Source organism: Cydia fagiglandana, chromosome 12, assembly GCF_963556715.1.
Source record: "Cydia fagiglandana chromosome 12, ilCydFagi1.1, whole genome shotgun sequence".
Classification (NCBI taxonomy): Eukaryota; Metazoa; Arthropoda; class Insecta; order Lepidoptera; family Tortricidae; genus Cydia; species Cydia fagiglandana.
Window position 1 is genome coordinate 6481867 of NC_085943.1, and position 20893 is coordinate 6502759.

General features: G+C 39.1%; 1 protein-coding gene across 1 annotated transcript in view; it reads left to right on the plus strand.

Annotated features, from left to right (window-relative positions):
• The first annotated feature begins 5996 nt into the window (after positions 1–5996).
• Positions 5997–20893, plus strand: part of LOC134669501 (tyrosine-protein kinase CSK) — a 63307-nt gene continuing 48410 nt past the window's right edge. The window contains exons 1-2 of the mRNA XM_063527090.1: positions 5997–6269; positions 20627–20712. Of these exons, the coding sequence (XP_063383160.1) occupies positions 20665–20712 (48 nt within the window). The 5' untranslated portion in view covers positions 5997–6269; positions 20627–20664. The remainder of the gene's footprint in view (positions 6270–20626; positions 20713–20893) is intronic.

Below are 20893 nucleotides of genomic sequence, written 5' to 3' on the forward strand. Positions count from 1 at the left end.
GTGGATGTTCAATTGAGCAATCATGAAAAGGACACTTAGATGGCATATTTTGGCAGCATATTAACCTTTTGTTTCTTTAAATCGTACTAAGGAATCGGTGAAATAGTCTCAAATTAAGCTCGATAGGCTTGTCCGAATTACATTTGCTAGAAGGTATTAAAATCATCATAAAGTCCCTAAAATAAAATAAATGTAAAACATTCTTATATCAGATATGTCTTAAAAATACCCTCAGATTATACCTTAAGAACATAGTAATACAAAATAATACACACGTCAACAGTTAGACCAGGTTTTATCTGTATTTATAATAAACGATACAGTCCTTATTACATATTAAATATTTAAAGTACGAACGTCCTTGACGACGTTGCGGGCTCATGATAAAACAATTAGCCGTCATCCAATGTTGACGCGGCGCGGGCGCGGCGATGACATCACCGGCCCCCGGCCTGCGGCCCGGGTCGATAAGTCGAGTTTTAGGGACTCGGGACCAGTGTAACGTGACCTGAAGCTCCGTAACAACTCAGTAGTCCCTCACGTTCCTCCCCAAAATACGATGCAAAGCCCAACCATTAGTTGGGGTCACGACCTGATACGGCTGACGTCTGAACGCAGGAGAACGAAAAGGTACTCCAAAATATGTCTCGTACTCCAAAATATGATTACTGAAAGACACAAGCAAAACTCGTAGCACAGTTACACATTAGCACTCCAAAGCTTCATTCAAGTGTCACGTGTTGTACTTACTCAAGCCATAGGCAGGCGTGGCTCACTCCGCGATTTCGTCGCTTTGGTACAGGTAGCTAAAAGTACATCCGTTCGACCCCAATTTTGGGGTTTGCCATAAGCCGCGCGTGGCGCTGTCGCCACCTAGCGGCCATATCTGTCCTGATCGTAACAGGCGCGTTTTGTTAGAGAGTGAGTCTTCTGTACCTAGTACTATTATTTATTCTGTGCCATAGGACTATGCTCTGAACGCCGTCCCCAAAATGACGCTTTAAATAAGATCTACAGGTGTATTATCACTTATCGTGAATAACAATGAATTCATGGTTTAGCTATCGTCTCGAGGTTTGCTGTATCACGCGTCAATCGTAATAAGCACGACCATAGTAAACTTGCTGCATACAACTTCAGCAGCGAAGACGCAGGAGGTAGCATACTTAAATTAACCGTTGTTAGTCCTTGTCTCAATGTAATAATTTGTAATAAATAATAGAATAGAAATAGAAAACATTTATTTGGCGTAAAAACATACATTAGATACAACAAATTAAATAAAGAAACGTACATACACCAAATAGGATGCCGCTCAGCATAAGCAGTGTCTGTAAGACACGGCGCTGGTTTTCGGGGCACCCAATAAAATTTTTCATGTACCAAACTGTGTTGACGATGCTGCAATGAGTAGTCAATTATATAAGACAATACGCACAGACCGCAAAGTTACAGACCTCAAAGCCCAGTTATACTGGTTAGTTGAGGGTGTTGGGAATATCTGCCCTGGCCGTGTTTGATGACTACGGTCCCCTCCATGGCAGGAGCATTTGCTAATTGCGCCGTTCGTCTTTAGCTAACTACCTACATATATAACAATATAACAATGAGCAATAGGAATTTTATAAAGTTATTCATTGTCATTTGCATAGTAGTGCGGTGCGTAGTTGTTCGTAGTTCTATTTTGTATGCATAATTGCTACGAACTGCCATATATTTGAAATAGCTCTCGTCTGCTTCTCCTGTTTTTTTTAAAAAGTCCTGTCGCCTTTTTATTGATTACTAAATGAACGTACAGCATATTAACATTTGCCTAACGAAATGCTTAACATACCATTTTCTAACCTTATCACGTCGAAATAAGGTTTATAATAATGGCCAATTACAATTGCTCTTTGTCTTAGCCATTAATGCAAGCATAATTCATGCATGAGGGAACTACGCTATTAGTCATTTGGGCATGCCTTTTTCGGGCTTTTGTCATTCCGCCCAAATTCCGCCCCTACGTCCCCATAGTCCCGTTTGTGAACGAACGGGAATAGGTAGGGCGCTCTTTTAGGCTAATATTATACTCTTTTTAATATTCAAACGAGCGTACACCGTACGGACAGGCGTTAGCAATTTTAAAGTTGCAGTTGCAACACATCTGTTGCTGATTTTCGTAAAAAAATAGTCATGATTAGCTGTTTTGACAATTCAAATGACGAATACATGAACACACTGTATCATCAAATGCTAAAACTAACCAAAACAAAATGCGTATTCAGCTGTACCTTGAGACGCGCTTTAACGCAGATAATGTACGAAATTCGCCATATATGACATCATTATACGTAATATGACAGATATACGTATAGAATATTCATTTCTGCGTTGCCCTACGCCTACTTCCTATAAACTAACTTGAAATAGTTGCTTTTCCACAGGCTTACCGCAATATTTCCAAGTGCGACGATTATTAAACGCTTTCCCGCGCTAAGCGAGTGATGCCTCAGATCGCCCCTCATACTCACTTGATGGGAAGCGGGTCACGGCCTGCCACTTCTTCAACTGGTCGACATTTTTTCTAACTCTCAATATAAAACGATTTAGTAATCGCGAGCGAGAATTAGATTATGTTTATGTAAACAAAATCGGGCTCGATTCAAGCGAAGAAAAGAGTGTATTTTGTTTGTTGTATCTTATGGCTCCTCTACACGATGGGCCAACGCCGGCCACTCCAAGGGACGCAGCGGTAGAATGAGATAGCTATGTCACTTTCTCCCTCTAACGCATAAATGCGTCCCTTGGAGTTTGGAGTGGCCGGCGTTGGCCCATCGTGTAGAGGAGCCATTATATGTGGGTACCTCTAAAAACCTACAAATGTAACGAAGCATGTGTGATTACCACTTTCTGATAGAAAAAAGACTTTGTTACGAAGGAGTTCTTTACGACGAAAGAAAACATAGAGGCTTAAACTTTGTGTAGAGCTATCAGAGGAGAACCTTAGTAAAATCGCAGTGCTTGGCAAATCAGAGTAACGTATGGGTCTCTAAATCTCATGAAGGTTAACGCTTAAACCGTATACGGTATTATGGCTCTTTCACAATCGACTAATTTGAGATAGATGAGGTAAATAAAATGATCGCGGCAGAATAATTTGCTACATTTATGCAACATTTCGCGCGTTGGAAAGAATTGCAGCAATACCTGGCAATAGTTTCAATACTTGACTGGGAGCGCTGTGCTAATTGTAACAAAACATTATTAGACATAGAGATTTTTCTAACACAAACGAGGCAACGCTAAGTGATTTCCTTCCGATATTTATATTTATACCTATCTTATAAGTTTCATATACAAAGGCCAAATTTGAAAACAAATTAACAAGAATAAACTCAATATTGGAACGAAGTCACTAGCATTGCCTCGTTCGTGCTAGTAAAATCTCTGTCTAAACATCATCAGATCAGATGATAATAGTTTTAACACGTTATTAATAAGTCAATAAGACAATTATCCAGAAACAATCAGTTCGGCAAAGTCGAAAGTGGTGCGTATATGTGTTTTAGAATGTAGTCGTCACGGGGCCCTGCGTCGGCGCTGTACCTCTCACGCTCCAGTTGTCGCCAAATGTACCTAACCTACCATTAATTATAGTAATTGTGTGCAAACTGACGTTCAGTGCGCACATGACATGTTTAGCTTTCGCTATATAAAAAAAAATCATTTATTTCAGAAAACAGGTTCCATAATATGGTTAGTAACTCTTAACTTAACAACTATGTTAGTTTATTTGTAAAAAGACAGTCCGGAGAGAAAGAGCACATAAAAATAAAACTAATATTAAATTATAAAATAACAAGTACCTAACAACACAAAAATACACGCTACCACCCCCCTCTGTCGCCTCATGCATCCCATGGCCTCCTCATAACATGCAGATCCATGAAGCGGCCGAGGACTGGCGAATCCAACCTGTCCGCGATCATCTGCAGGATACTGTTGCCGCTCCCTCGCACACGTCGTATGACGGACGCCGACTTTTTGCGTATTATCGCATAAAACTATACACCGCATTACCATTTACCGGACTGAGGGAGATAAATATATTTCCCTTTCCCGCATACCGCACTGCAACTTCTAATTTATATATTAAATGAGTGAGATTGACATTAGATTATTATTTTGGAACTGTCACCTTGATAAAGGGATATTTCCTCAAATTGCCTTGAGGACGAGGAAAACGCTATTTTCAGACAATTTGTACATGTTTGTTACACGTAACAGTCATTGTTAGCGGTTATTTCTATGTATGACTGTGAATAATACGACAAGTATTCAGACTGTTCAGAAAGTTCAGAAATTCCGCAACAGTTTAGAAGCAAGACATAAGCTGTTAATATTATTTATCAGTGCCTGTAATTCAGTATGCTCCAGAGGCGTAGGTAGGTACGTCCTGATGCCTATGCCTTGATACCAGGTCTCCAGAAAGCTGACCCCGTCAATGTGGAGCAACGCAGGGCCTTGATGGGTAGCATACTTGTAGAAGCTCTATGTTAAGCGAAAATGTTGATGAATATTTAGCGTGCGTAGTAGGTGCGTAGGAGAGTAGGCTTCGATGGTATGGCCGTGGAAGAAGGAGACCACCAGACTACTTCGGAAATTTAGCACTACGACTTTCCATCCCCGGTAAAAAAGGCAGAGGTAAACCGAAAAGAGATGGACGTAGTGCTAAAAGATATGATTGAGTGCAAAGTACCCGAAAACGATGTCGAGGATAGGGCGAAGTGGAAGCGAAAGACACGGAAAGCTGACCCCATCACCATATATAACTTGGAAGAGAGAGAGTTGATGAAAAAATATTTAAATCTTAGTTTCGCGTGTGACATTCCCCTTTGTTCCTTTTCCAACAGTAGTGGTTTCTCAGCTCTTACCGGTCCTGATCGCAAGCACGTGGCGCGTGCAGCGTGGACTCGTGTCGATTTACACACTTTACTCCGTGTTTCCTGCGCACTTCGCCCGATCGGCTTGCGGTAACTCGACACCCAGGAAACTGTCTCACTTCCATTATACATACACGTACACCTAATGAACCAACCTTTGTGTTATGTTACAATTTGATCCTGCAAGCGGAACCGGTAATGATGCTCCAGTGAAGTCTAGTGTATCCTATACTCAATGGGTATTATAGCATAGAGTGCCCACGCAATAAAATTATATTCTGCGTCGGTCCATTTTAAAGGCCTGTGCACACCGGCTTGCGTGTGCGTGACGTGCACGTGTGCGTGCGCTAAACTGTTGGAGCCGCATACGCACACGTCACGCAAGCGGTGTGCCGTCTCCCATAAGGATCTGTATACTACAACGCCGCACGCACACGTGCACGTCACGCACACGCAGCCGGTGTGCACAGGCCTTAATCCTTAAACCAAGGGCCCTTTATTTGTTTGTTTACGTGTCTATTTGTAACAATTCTTGTCTCTCTCTGTGGCTCTGCAACGGATGAACATAATATTTTGATTTAGTTTGTGTGTGTGATTTAATTAGTGTTATTTGCTATGATTCAGGGAATTCCTTTCAGCTTTCTTACTTACTTCTGTCTTGTACATATTATTCAACATGTTGAGTGGCAATTTGATTTAGAATTGTATTAATGCATACATATAAGTAATACCCACTTTATTGTGTACTTAAAGTTTATTCCTCCAGTGAAACACGATTAATTCAACTTTAACAATTTAACATGAAAAACCCAACAAGGTTTCCTTATGATTACGGACTTGATGCATTATGTTATTAGGTATGCATTTGTTCCGAACGTGTAGGTATTACAGGAGTTACACGTGACAGACGACATAATGGAACGACATTAAATTAGTCGTTAAGTATTCATCGTGTAACTTCACGACCTTCAAGATTCGATTACGCAGTTGAGACAAACGACATGGATGTAGACGATCGTTTGTAATGTCTTTGCTAATAGGGAAAATCGTCGGTCCGCGATCGCAACCTCCCGCCCACTGACAGTTTACGATCGGCGGGCGCGTTGTCAGCACGCCGCCGCCGCCGCATGAGCCCCGGTGCCTCGCGTGCCGCTCGCCAATGTTGCCATCGCCTCGCGGACGCGAACGTCACGCCATAAATAAACAAAGTACACCGCCAGTGACTCACGTATACGGACAAGTGTGTAAACAATTTAGCGTTCTCATTACAAGTGCTTTCTTACATATCCAAGTTGAAATTTAGTGAAAATATACCATTAATGGATGTCTGACGCTTATTTTGAGGTATGTACAACATGGTGGCATTATAATGAGACCATTACACTGAGGAATGTTGTTGCACAAACGACCACAGTAATGTTTTAACAAGTCTGTATAAAATTTCAAATGCAGTTAAAATCAAATCTCTGAAGTGGTTTTTAATTTAACCACAGTCATTAAGACGTTAAAAATTTACTCGATTTTTGATTGATTGTGTACATTAGATCATAACATTCATAACCTAAGTACTCGTAGGTGAAAAATTTTAATTCAATAATAAAACATAAACTTCCGTAAACCTGTCCCGAAATAATCCACCAGGCTAGCATTCTTTGCGCGGCTTCAATCTTCTTAAGGCTCGAGGATTTAGTACTTAATCTCATGAGCTGCCAGTGTCATACAGTAATCCCGGAGATTAAACTTTTGTGTTACGTTTTTCTCATAATTGTCGAGTCAGACAACACTCGAGGAATACTCATAGGTCGTGGGCGTAAGTAACCTTGGAGAATACGAATGAACGGATCTTGAACTTCGCATTGCTTTGAAGTGTCAATTCTTACAATACAAACAATAATCATGCTGTGCTTGGAATCCATGTTTTTTCTGGTTGGGTTAATTTACTTCTAGTCTTCTATCTTCTCTCGTCTTGTAAAATATGCTTCCTGATTTCAATATGTTTAAGTACTCGTAGTTAAGGTGACCATATTGCATATGTTCCATATAAAGAAATTCAACATAGCACCATATGTGCTCCTCTCAGTTAATTGACGACGTAGCTAGTCTAGTTACCTAGTATTGTTAAAGATGTCAACAGCTTTGAATTGTAATACCTCGGCGGTGTTGGATTTAAAACACGTACTTACCTTGGTTTTATCATGTGTTATAAATAAGTTTTACATAATGTTAGTAAATGAAGTTAGCATATTTTTCTGTCGAATATTTACATTCTCACTTCACTTAGGTATGTCGAATCGTTTAGTAATCTATTTACACTGAAATATTTAACTGCCGTTTAAATGACACTTAAAGCCTTGATCCGACAGGAAAATGACCGGTAACATAGGTAAAAACACCAATCAACCTAATAACAGTGGAAGTAATCTTGTTTACGGACTTTTTCCCGACTCACTGCACATTTCCTTCCAGGTTAGACCCAGCTTAAGTTATTTTAAACCTCGTATAAATATCATTGGTCATGTCCCTTGTCGCCACCAGCCTGCCGTCTGCGGGTATTTTAAGCGAGGGGTTGCAGTCGTTATGATTTATCGCCATGCCAAAACTGTATTAATGATCTTTCGCCATGAAAACGCCATTCGCTCCCCGTTTCGGAACTTTTATTTACTGCCTGAATGCCGTTGCCCATTGACCATTAGAGGGAGTGTTCATGTAACGGAATATTCCTAGAACGATTGATTATACTTTGTAAAACGCGATTTGTGTTATAATTGCGTGCAACTTAACTCCATACCTGTTTGTTTATTCAAGTGGCGCGATATCTATAAAATTGTTATTTTCCTTTGAAGCGGCCTTCTTGAGGGGAAGGAAGTAATTTCTATTAGCTAAGGCCATATTGTATTATCCCTGTGGTTGTTTCGCGGCGAAACCAATTTAAAGGGGGAGAAGCTTCGACAATCTTGTTACTAGATTTTGCCGCTTTATACTTGCTTGTACTAAATTATTTGATTCTCTTCTCTTTACGTTTTAGTATCGTATCTTTTAGTATAGTAGGTACCTAATAGATAGGTGTAGGGCTATAGGCTTGAGTGCAGAATACCTGCATTTCTTTGTCTAAACTAAAACCTCTTCGGAACTCGAAACGACATCACTACACCTTGTAAAACAAAGTCCCCCGCCGCGTCTGTCTGTTTGTATGTTCGCGATAAACTCTAAAACTACTGAACGGATTTTCAAGCGGATTTAACCTATCAATAGAGCAATTCTTGAGGAAGGGTGTATAATTTGTTAACCCGTGCGAAGGCGGCGCGGGTCGCTATTTATTTTTTAAGCACAAATACATTACGCAAGGTAACAAGTGAAATTCCAGTACGACCGCAATCTTGTTATAATGTTCATATTTATGATCTGAATAAATACAAACTGCATCATAACAAGCAGTTTAACTGGTGCATTTCTTTACGAGCACGTTCTGCAATCATGTGGTTTTCATGATTTACCGTTTGCATGTTGAACTGTACGAAATCATCATCATCTCCGGTTCCACCACTTTTGAAGTAATCTACTTAAATTGTAAATACATATAATAATGAAATATGCACATTTATATTTCTTTATATTTCGTCGAATTGAGAAATAAAATAATTGATGTGTCTCATACCTAAAATATTTTCTGGTTTTTGTAAGTTCCGGTTAATCAAGGATACAGAAATAAAATAATTTGTAAACAGACGGATAAAGTAAACAGTCTGGGGTGTATAGACCGGCGTCGGTATCACTTCCTACATTTTATTTAAAGGCGGGTCAACGACCTTTGCGTCTGGTCTACTAATGTCCAGCGGACATCTCATTAAGTACATGGATGGAACTTTGATTAAATCCTTATATGTGACGTTCCACGGAAAAGGGTACCTTATGGCGGCTGGCGCTTACGTCGCATAGCGCCGCAATAATATTGAAGCAATGTTAAAAATAGCGTAAGCGCAAACCGCCATAAGGTACCTTTATCTCTGGGACGTCACATATGGTTACGTACCTGTCATTTAAAACTCACACCGAGTGTCTAGTCTCTTGAAGCTGGGCTATAACCGCGAAAATCGAAGTTCGCAAATTTCGGGCATCTTTCTCTGTCATTCTAATTACGCGTTCATTGGAGTAAAAGAGAAAGATCCCCGCAATTTGCGAATTTCGGTTTTCGCGGTAGGCCCTCTGTGTGGAAAACTGACGTCAATAACTAATAGCCAATGTCTTTTTTTTTGCTGTAGCGACTACCAAAGCTGTTCATACGTTGTGAAATATAATGCTTTCAAATGAAACTAGTGAGCGCCATTAAAAAAACCGTATTGTTTGTGAAATTTCCTGAAGCATCGGTTTACCATTTGTAATTTATAAGTTTAGGACTTGGGCTCGAGACAGCAGTGATTCACGTATAAATTTAAGAACCTGCCCGCTTTTGCATAAGCTTTTTTAACGGATAACGCTCTCTCCTATTGCGCGACTCCATTGGAGCACTTTTAACTAATCCAATTAGTGCATGCATTGTTGTTTCAAACTGTCCCCTCTTTCTCCCTCTTTCTGGCCAGAAACTGTCACTCCTTATAAAACTCAATCTATAGTTCGTTTTTTTTAGCATTAGAAAGAACTTCGCAGAAGTAAGCTTGTGGTTCCTAATCCGGCACTTTAAGCGGTAATAATTTGAAGTAAATTATATGTATTGACCGTGCTACATTAGATAATTCAATAATTATTAACAATTAAAGAGCCTGATAAAAACTGTACGCTTACTTCTGTGAAGTTCTTTCTAATGCTAAAAAAAACGAACTATAAAGGTGGGTCAGATTGTATTTTTGCCCTTTAAATTGTCTCTGAACCTTGTCTTCTAAGGGTTTTTTTTTATGTGTAGTAGTAGGGTAATTCGCCAGTAACTGGCCGGTTTTAGTAACTGGCCGCCCTACACTAAATAAGTTTTTGGCAAAAAGTTCATTTCTGGTACAAGCTTTTATCGCCGACTGTACTTTTTTTCCACAGGCAACTAATACTCATCGAGACCATTCTAAAAACCCCAAACACAATTAGGTTTCGTTGTTTTATCACAGAGTTCCTATGGCCACCTCCGGTCTCCATCATCAGATCAGCTCGATGACACCATAATATTGCATTGTCACCCGACTTACGTATGTTACATGCAAAATTTCAGCTCAATCGGAAATCGGGAAGTGGATCAAACTTGCAAGATTTGATTACACACAGACAGACATACAACGGTCAGGTGAAACTAAATAAAAGCTTGTAAAATGAATTACCCTAATATGTTTATTCTTTCGTCCATCAATCCTGATAATAAGTGCAAAACAAAAACACTTTACGTTTGAGTAACGTTACGTACCTATTGGCAAAAGTACCCAGCTCGCAGATTTCTGGCCAAACGGCATGTAAACTTGTCACAAGCCCGAGTGTTTACATCAAGACCGGTTTGCGAGCAGATTACGAGTAGAGAGGGTTACGTTGCGTGAGAGCCGAATGATTCGATACTACAGTCAATGGGGGCTTGGCGAAAGTGATTGGACTGATTTGCATTATCTGCTGGAGTGGATTGCATGGCGCTGCGGCGCGACGCGACGCCGATACGGAAGTTATTAACATTATGATTAAATATTAATGGGTATAACTATTATTTATATACAGTTAGCATAAATGTAGTGCAGAAGCGACTCTGCGCCAATAGGATATAGCATTCTCCAATAGCTCTACAAAAATCTAATCTACATTCATAAGTGTAGAGCAATTGAGAGTGTGGGTAATACTTTGAATTCGATTATTTCCAACGTAAATATATGTCTGTTTGTAAAAGTATAAGTAGATGGCGTGGCAGATATATACTTTAGGCGCGTTGTTTTATCCGCTCCTATTGATGGTAACTGGGCTATAACCGCGAAAATCGAAGTTCGCAAATTGCGGGCATTTTTCTCTGTCAGTTTTATTACGCCTTCATTGGAGTAAAAGAGAAAGATCCCCGCAATTTGCGGATTTCGGTTTTCGCGGTAGCCCCTCTGTATCAAGATAATGTTAAATAGAGTGAATACGTAAGCAAGTAAAGAAAAACTATAGGTTCTATAATCTAAATGTTTATTCCATAGAAGTCGGGAAAAGCCTGTAATCGTATTTTTTACTACTTATTCTTCCTCGTACATCTTAATTAATGATTCATTGCTTCATTGTGTTGTGAGATAGTATCTATGATGTAATCGCTTATCGTCGTTAGCTGCACAAAGAATGACGCGGCGGTATCCGAGAGATCCGGGGGTTTCCTTGCCTAATACCCATCTACCTATGTATGTATATCTAACAGGAAAACCTTTAAGGCCATTTTCCCTATCCTTGTCTTATCCACCTAAGGCCCAAGGTCCTACCTATAATACTTATTCAGTTCAATAAAATTTAAATCATATTTGATTGGAACAGAGTTGCTTTTGCTTTGCTTCGATCAGTTTTTAAACAACGCAAAATCAACTCTATTTCCTTATATGTTCAAATTTCTGACGCAAATTTTGCATTTTTCATTTGTATGGTTGGGCCTTATGACACAGAGCCAAAAATTTTACTCTTGCATGCCATTTACAGAGGATGTTTTTGTTCGATTACAATAATATTCATAGGTACAGTTACCTGCAATAATATGTTACTCTTCGAAAGCCGCAAAAATATATGACACTCTTATGGCTCTACAAATAAGATCGTGTAAGATATTTGTGCGGCCTTCGGTGTGTAACATATTATTGCAGGTGACTGTACAATGTTTTTTCCAATACGTTCCTCATTTAATTGTAATTGATTTATTCTGCTAAGGCCTTTTCAATGTAAATTAGTTCTCAATTTTGATTCTTGTCTAATCATGTTTGGCAAGTTAAGATAGTTGTTTAAGGAAAATGTTTTGATTATATTTAGAAAGATTATATGTGCCATTTCGTTCTTCGGGTTCCGTAATAGTCAGCATAGAACTCTTAAAATTTCGCCGTGTCCGTCTGTCTTTCTGTCATATGTAAATTTAAACGGCTATGCCTTATTTTATTGACCTTCGTATATTTGCCAAAATCGTCATGATGCAATGTCTCACTTTTTGTTATCGGTGGACGGTGCCCTATTCAAAATATATTGTTTTGCCGAGATACCAGGAAACACGTAGCTTTGCAGTAAACCTTGTAAAGACATCCTTACTGGTTGTTTATCGTAGTGCAGTCGAAAGTGAAACGCTGGTCGTTCAACTCGGCACGCGCCTCCACGCCACACTGTCGGCGATCTCGTCCGTGCTCGCCGAATTCCCAATCCCACCGGTCTCAAGCAAACCAGTATAAAAATGGTATCCGATCATGCAGTTGTCAGGAACTCCGAGGTCGCAATTACACTGGCGTGGGTGATGGTTGGCCTGTGGTCGGTACATGCAATGAGAATAACCTTGTGGTTGGCCACGGTGCCGCAGACGCAGCGCCGTGCCGAGATAACTGTGACGCCTGATTTGAAAGGAAAGGTTGAAGTCTTCTAACGTTGGTGTGTGTATTAGCCAGCACTTATCAAGTTGTCACCAGACAGATCAGTGTTTGCCTAAACGTGGATACAGAAATCTACTACCGACGTCTGGACTTTAGGAGTGATCGTCAGCCTCGTCAGGAGATTTTGACATCCCAAGCCAAGCCCTAAGTAGGCACCGTAGGGTTGTCATCACTGCTGCCTTGGAATAAGATGAATAGCCTCAAAATAATTATAGTCTGCAAAGCTGTAGGAAGAGTGCAACATAACCGGCCTTTAAAATAACGCGGCCATTGGCACCGAGGTTCCATTGAGAGATCGACCTTGTTGTCCCAAATGTGACCATACGATTATGCGATCCATATCGAAATGCCACTTGTCCAATCGCCCTGCTGTGTCTGATACGGTTCAGTGTTATGGTTTGACGTAATCCAACTACCAAACCTATAGACATATGGCTCGTAAGTCGTGGGAGGCAGTATTAGGAAACACTAATAACAGTTTCGCAGTAAGCATTCCACTGCGACTGCTGTCCGCACTGTTATTATTTCAACTGGGTTAGCTTAACATACATTTAATTCTAACGTTTATAGTATGGTAGGCATGGTAGCAGCAAAATGTGTCGTGATGTGTCATACCCAGTTGTTGGTCTCCTTGCCTCATCCGCCATATAAAGTGCTGGCCCTAACCTTCAGTGCAATGTTTTTAGAATACATGAGTAATATTCTAAGTACAGACACACATTCATTAATCTGTAAAAAGTAATGTTAAATTGTCTGATGCTTTCGGATCTGCTTAAAGTTTGGTGGGTTTGGAGCGCCAAAATATTATATTTATTTGTTTTATAATAATGACTTCGGTAGGTATAATGTCATGATAATACTAGATGCATTCATATATATTATCAATTTATATATCTACTTGACTATCATTATATTAATTCTTATAGATTGACATGTAAAATTTATAAAGCAATGTTAAGAAATAAATAAACTTCAATATACGTTAAATTGTTGAAATTGACCGTGAGCGAACAACTTTGCGTATTCACATTATAGCGTGGTACAAACATGTTAATGTGTGTGGTTATGTAGAAAACATTGCAACGCAGGCGGCAGACGCGCGCACTGGCGCGCAGTCACGCATGACGCAAAAACTGCAACTAATCAAGTAAGTAGTTGCGTCGCTTGTGCAATACTGCTACCGTAGGCCCGGCTCGGGTAAATCACCATATCCGCTCAATTGCGACGCTGAACCTACTTTCACAACTGAACTTACATATATAAACTAAACTCTAATTTAGAAGATTGCATCGCGACATAAACGTTTTAATTAAAGCAAAAAGCTGTGTTTAGGAATGCAGCGTACCAGCTAGATACATTAAGTTTCCTGGGCAGTGCCGCTTCGTTTGAGCTGCCGGTCCTCATACATTTATAGGCCGCTGCCCGCCCCACCCCGTCGCACTAGATCGCCCCTCGCTTCTAATTCTGTACTCAATTAGTGTGCCTGAGTGCCTTAACTCCTGGTTTAATGCGATAGTACGCTGCATGAACGGCTGAAGAGCGCTAAGGCGGTAAAGTGCCGTATTAAGAAGTAAATGTATGAGAAAAGCCGATGTTTTATTAAATCTACCCAAGGAATATTCAATTTTGCTTTAAATTATGTTACCCGGTCTCCAAGACTTGTAATATTTCCCTTTTGAGATTTCTTCGGCTAATGTTACAACGTATAAAGTAAACATACCGATTGAATCCATCTAATTTATACCGGGTGTGGCCTGTAACATGAGCAAATAATTAAAACATAGATTGTACCCCTCAAACGGTGACACTTTTGCTCTACAACTTTTAAAAATTATGAAGTATTTTGACTCTATTTTTCATACAAAATAAATATTATCTTCAATGGAAGCCATCGCCACGCCATATCATTGTGATTGACGTTGCTTGTCACGCCTTAAACATAACAAAATTCGCAATACATTGCGTCTTAGAAAAAACTTTAGAGTGTATTAAAAATCAAACCATAAGTTATTTTTAAAAGTCGCTGAACAAATGTTGGTCAGTATGAAGAGTACGGCCTACAGTTTAATTTTTTGCTCATATTACATGCCACAGCCGGTATAAATATTCATCACATCTTTAAACGAGCAATTCTTGTTCATATATATATTTCGGAAACGGCTCTAACTCTTTCGATGAAATTTGGTATACCGATGGGGGTTTTCGAGATCGATAAATCAATCTAGCTACGTCTTATCGTGGGGAAAACGCGCATTTTTGAGTTTTTATATTTTTTCCGAGCATAGCTCGGTCTCTTAGATGTTATCCGTTTAAAACTTTAAAAGGAAAATGAAGAACATTACAGTAAAACCTCAGTTGACGACATACTTACCTTTAAGTATTCGTGTCGTTAATGTTAGTATCGATACCTATTACACCTGTTAGTACACGGTTACATAAGTACACGTGTGCAGTGTGTCACGACAGCCGTCCATGGTCCGGCGATGCTCGCTAGTCCATATCAGGAACGATAGTGAAGCCCCAAACCTCAATCTTTTCAGCTGTGTTCACTTCTGAGGTAATCTTCCGTAACGAATAGGTGGAATTTTTTTATCGGCAATTTACTCGTAAAGTTTACGCGCATTTAATCTTCTTGTAATTAATTCAACATCCAGTGCGTCATGCATATGCATATTAATTTTTACTTGTTTTACACTGACTCATTTATTGTCTTATTAACATAATTATAAAATTTGACTGCAGGTGTGGCCTGTAACACGAGCAAATAATTAAAACATAGATTGTACTCCTCAAACGGTGACACTTTTGTTCAACAACTTTTAAAAATTATGAAGTATATACAAAATAAATATTATCTTCAATGGACGCCATCGCCACGCCATATCATTGTGATTGACGTTGCTTGTCATGCCTTAAACATAACAAAATTCGCGATACATTAGAATAAACTTTAAGGTGTATTAAATATCAAACCACAAGTTATTTTTAAAAGTCGCTGAACAAATGTTGGTCAGTATGAGGAGTACAGCCTACAATTTAATTTTTTGCTAATATTACAGGCCACACCCGGTATAACTGATTAAGAGCCAACAGGAGTGGTCATTCCTCCATACAAACGTACTCCTCGTTTTCCTCCGTGGTTTTTGAAGCTAGAGCAATGATTTTTTCAACACAGATTAATATTGTCAGTATCTGTGTCGGACCGTTTTGCTTTTTGTGATATTTTTGTTTATTAAGGCGCTAGAGCCCTTCAAAAATGGCCAAAATGGCCTAATTGACTATGCCGCAATGAGAGGCGTGGTATTCAAAACTGATATCAATTAGCCAAAAAAACAAAACGGTCCGACACAGATAATTTCATAATCATTTAGATTTCCAAATTTGGTTACGATTGGTTAAGTTTTGGAGGAGGAAAAAGAGGACTACGAAACCTCGATTTTTGTCATTTTTACGCAGGATTTTTCGCCTCAGCTGCAGTTGTCCCTATCGCACTAATTTTAGGGGCGGAGTCAAGTTTCTAAATACGTACACAGCCAGAAAAGTGATGGGCAATAGTCGTCATTTAATGTCGATAATCTAGTGATGTAAGAAGTTATCGATAAACCGTCTTGTGTGAAAATATCTAGATCCTCCTAAGACACAAGGGGTTTTGCGTTGAGAGGGAACACATTTTTGTAGTTACATAGGTACAATCTATTTTGAACTTTTTGATTCTAATATTTCAAATTAGAAATCAAAATCAAAAATATTTTATTGCATGGTTATGGGTTTACAAAATTTTTAGGCACAGTCACGCTCCGTAATTGTCGAGCAATTTAAGGTCCTAGCTAGGGAATGCAATCTCGCACCAAGATTGGCGATTCGAGATCTCGCACGAAAAATCCGAATCGAGACTGGGTGTTTCGAGATCTCGACAGTCAGGTTTTCGGGATCGAGATTAATATCTCGACGAGATCGAATTTGACAAAGTAACTAAAAGTGTGTTATTTTAATCAAAAATCTCTAAGAATTCCATACATATAGACATCGTAAAATCAGGCGTATCGAGATATTCCTAGGAATATAATGAAACGCCGACATTTCATGATCTACCTAGCGAACACCAGCCATTTTGTGCAAACCTCAAGGTGTGATATTCTGATACCTATTCCTATAGTCTATAGGCAAATTAAACAAAAGTCGTCTCCTTCACGATTTTCGTCGACATCTCTTCTAAATACCTAAAACTGGTATGGACGTGTTCCTCGTGGTCTCCAGAATATGAATAGACCGGTTTTTATTTTATGGAGGGGGGGGGGGGAAGTGTCGAAAAAAAGGAAAAAGTGGGCGGCCGACCAGCATTAAAATTTATGATTTTTTACCGTGCATGGATGGCATAAGTACTGACAAAACATGCGTCTAACTCAATAAATTATAACTTTACCGCAATTAATGTTATTATAAAATTAACGAAAAATTTTATTAGCTTTCCAAAAACAGAAGTTTTATTGCTGTATGATATTATATAACAAAGTAATGATGAATTTTGTTCCGTCACGTAAATGGCGGGCGACCGACCTCAACCGATCATTATTTCTCGGGTTCTATTTAACTGATCAATTGGTGATGCATACCATTAGAAAGAATATTAAACATACTAACTATAATTGGTTTCTAATAACTGTAGTTTACAAAATCATTGAAAATATATGATTTATTGATCAATTATTTTACAATGCGCCCGCTATGAAGCTAGGAATATCAAAAAATGCATTGCTCTGATGGATCTGCCGTGCCGTCTCTTTCATAAGGAAGATCGTGATATGCCTGGGTTAATATTAGATCAGGAAATGGTGGCGTTTCATGATACTACTTATTTAAGGTACCTCATGTTATATTTTGAAAATAACAACAACAAATTAAATTGACATTTAACATAAAATCAATTTAAATTTTTACTTTACTTCTATGAAATGCTATCGATGTTAAACCACTATTTACCTTTACTTAGAAACTGCGTAACAATAATAGAGCTAAAGCCAGACACATAATAGCACTAACATAATCTAAGGTCATATATTACTTAAAACAAAGTATTTCACTTTCAGTCTTGTTCGAGATCTCGAAAATATTAATCGAGATCTCGACCGAGATTGCATATATCGAGATTTCCTGTCAACTAGGTTAAATTTCGAAAATACGTGCGAGATCTAGCGAGATCTCGAAATTGCGAGATCTATAGTTCGTTTTTTTTAGCATTAGAAAGAACTTGCAAGAAGGTAAGCGATCTTGACATGTCTTTTAATTGAAAAACGCTTTTTAAAAATCTATAACTATTACTTATGAAAGCAGACGAATATAAATGATCGTATTAGATTCATAATTGTTACAAATTTGCCGTAACTTATTTTTAAAATGTGTTTTTCAATTAAAAGACACGTCAAGATTGTTTACCTAATTTCTAATGCTAAAAAAAACGAAGTATAGATTGCATTCCCTAGTCCTAGCTGAATTGGTTGTTTCATACACTTACTCTTACTCTATAGAATGTCCAATCCTGCCTTACAAAGACGTTAATATTTATATTTTCACCACACCAGCTCGGAAAGAATTACTTTGCACTTCAAAAACGAATAGCAAAGTTGCATTTTATCCACATGTGAGGCAAAGTAATCAAATGCAAATTTTGAGTTGTTTTCTTATGTTTGCTGGTAGAATTGACTTTTAAATGATGATTTTGGATGATAAATATTTAATAACTTTCATTTGGATTTCATTTGGTTTGATTTTGTTTGATATTTTACATTTAATATTTGCTTCGGGTTGGTGTGGTGAAAAATTTTGTGTTTCACCCGGGGGCAAATTTTGTTTAACCCTCGTACTTTGAAACCCTCGCAACGCTCAAGATTCCATTTTTCGAACCACTCGCTACGCTCGTGGTTCAATTTTGGAATCTTTCGCTTGCTCGGGTATCAATATTAGCACGAGCGGTTAAACAACAACTTTGCCCCCTTGTAAAACAAATAACTATTGTCGTGTCTATACTTCGTTTCTGAGCATTATTGAAAAAAAAATACTTACTTGATACTAGTATTAACCACTAAGTACATAAATAGGGTAATTCGCCAGTAACAGGCCACTATTAGTAACTGATGGCCACGCCAAACCAAAAATGAATTCTATTCACCAATAAATAGAATTCATTTTATTATAAGGTGGCCAGTTATTGAAACCTTATACCTACTAAAATGAATTCTGTATAGAGGTGAATAGAATTCATTTTTAGTTTAGGGCGGCCAGTTATTAAACGTGGCCAGTTACTGGCGAATTACCCTACTTAGTAGTAGCAGTAACAAAAAGTGACAATGCAAATTGCAATCAGTGAGGTGCGCGCCAGCCCGAGTACGGGCGCACCGCACGCGTCTGTGTGCGTGCATTACACACACAAATACAGTCTCTCACGCCGCGGTTACGCCCCGTCAGAGCGACGGGTATATTCAGCTTGAAATCTCAAAATTGACTTTTAGCTCAGCTCCCGTTTCGTCTTAACTGTTTTCCTTGTACGCTCGGTCAACGCGTGATGCTCTTGCATTGCCACAACCGTAACAGCCTTAATGATAATGTCATGTTGTAACTGTTCTATTTATTGGCATGTTAGCACCAAGGCACGGTCGTTTCCAACGTAAACTGTTACGGAATGACCATGGTCACACACGCCGCCGCAAATGACGTTAACAGTATTCCGATTGGCCATTTCCACGACAGCTCGCCATTTGAACGCCAGGCCAGGCGCAGGCGTGGCTCACTCCGCGATTTCGTCGCTTTGCTACAGGTAGCTAAAAGTACATCCGTTCCACACCAATTTTGGTGGCTAGTCATAAGCCGCGCGTGGCGCTGTCGCCACCTAGAGGCCATATCTGTGCTGATCGTAACATATGCGTTTTGTTAGTCTTCTGTACAGTCAGATAAGAAAGTGGTCTGCAACTTTTCGACTCTATCTTCTGATTGATAGAGTCACACATGTACGTGTGCGTAAAACGTTTAATCTGTCCTGATCGTAACAGACGCGTTTTGTTAGAGAGTGAGTCTTCTGTACCTAGTACTATTATTTATTCTGTGGCCGGGCCTGCCGTGCGCGGCGCGTCATTGTGAACCTTATCAGAATGCACGAAGGTTGATATTGGGCTGTGGCCGCGCGCGTCAGTTGACGTCAATGGCAGCCAAAAGGTTTGCGTGTCTCGCGGCGCCGCGTACGGTTCCGGCGCCTAGTTGACCCACATAAAGGGCTGCCGTGAAGCTACTCGATTAACTATCACCAGCCATCCGGTTTTACACAAAGAGGCCAAATCGCCGTCTTCAAATTAACCAATTATTTCACTACGTGTACTTTAAATGGCTAAGTGATCTGGATCGTGACGATTCTTTCTATTGTTGAATATGAAAGCGTAACATCTGTTTGCGGGTATACTTAATAAAGGAATCGTTAAGAACAGTCTTACTTTTCTACAGAATTTATATCCACTTATACAGAAAACCTATGCCTATGTTCAGCAGTGGACGTGTTATGGCTGAGATGATGATGATAATGATACAGAAAACTGTTACGTACGTTCAATCCCTATATTGATTTGGTAATATGTTAGTGATATGTTAAAAAATATCTGAACTTGGAAAGAATAAAGTTTATTTCAGAAAAGACAGTAAAAAAGACAAATAAACTTATGAACTAAATGTATCTAAGAATAAAACTAAATTAAAACTAACAACCCTAAATATATCTAAAATAAAAACAAGGAATATTAAAACTACTGGAAGAGGCCTCCCCGCGCTACACCCGGCCCAAAGGTGCCCATCACACTTGGAAATATTATAGATGTCTCTATTGTCAAGTTCAGATATTTTTTCATATGCAAGAGGCACACGATTTTTTTTTTAATCGTTTACGGACTTTTCGAATATTTGCAATCTGTAAACATTCCTCACAAGCTGCGTTCATATTAAATACTAAACTAAATATCTGTGGTTTAGGCCCAGTTGCACCAACCACATTTAACAGACTGATTAACGTCAAACAGCAGTGAAGCATGTAATTTCCCTCACAAATAAATTTAGCTAACGCTTTAACGGTGACATACGGTTTGGTGCAACCGACCCTTAATGTTTGTTTATGTTTGTTAACAGATGATGAAGAATAAAAGTTCGCGGTAGAGGCACCCGATATGAACTCGGACGTCCACCGCCACCAGGCGCATCCACCGCTTGCACAGGTAACATAAATATGGACTTATATTGATTCCTTTTATTCCTAACTAACATTTGGCGAATTATCTTTTATATCTAAGTTATTGTACAGTAAAATACCTTTCATCCGGTGAATGTAATTAATACCATGTGTTCTTCTTTTGTGGCGGCTCGAGCATTTGATTGGGTTCGGAAAGATAAAATGCT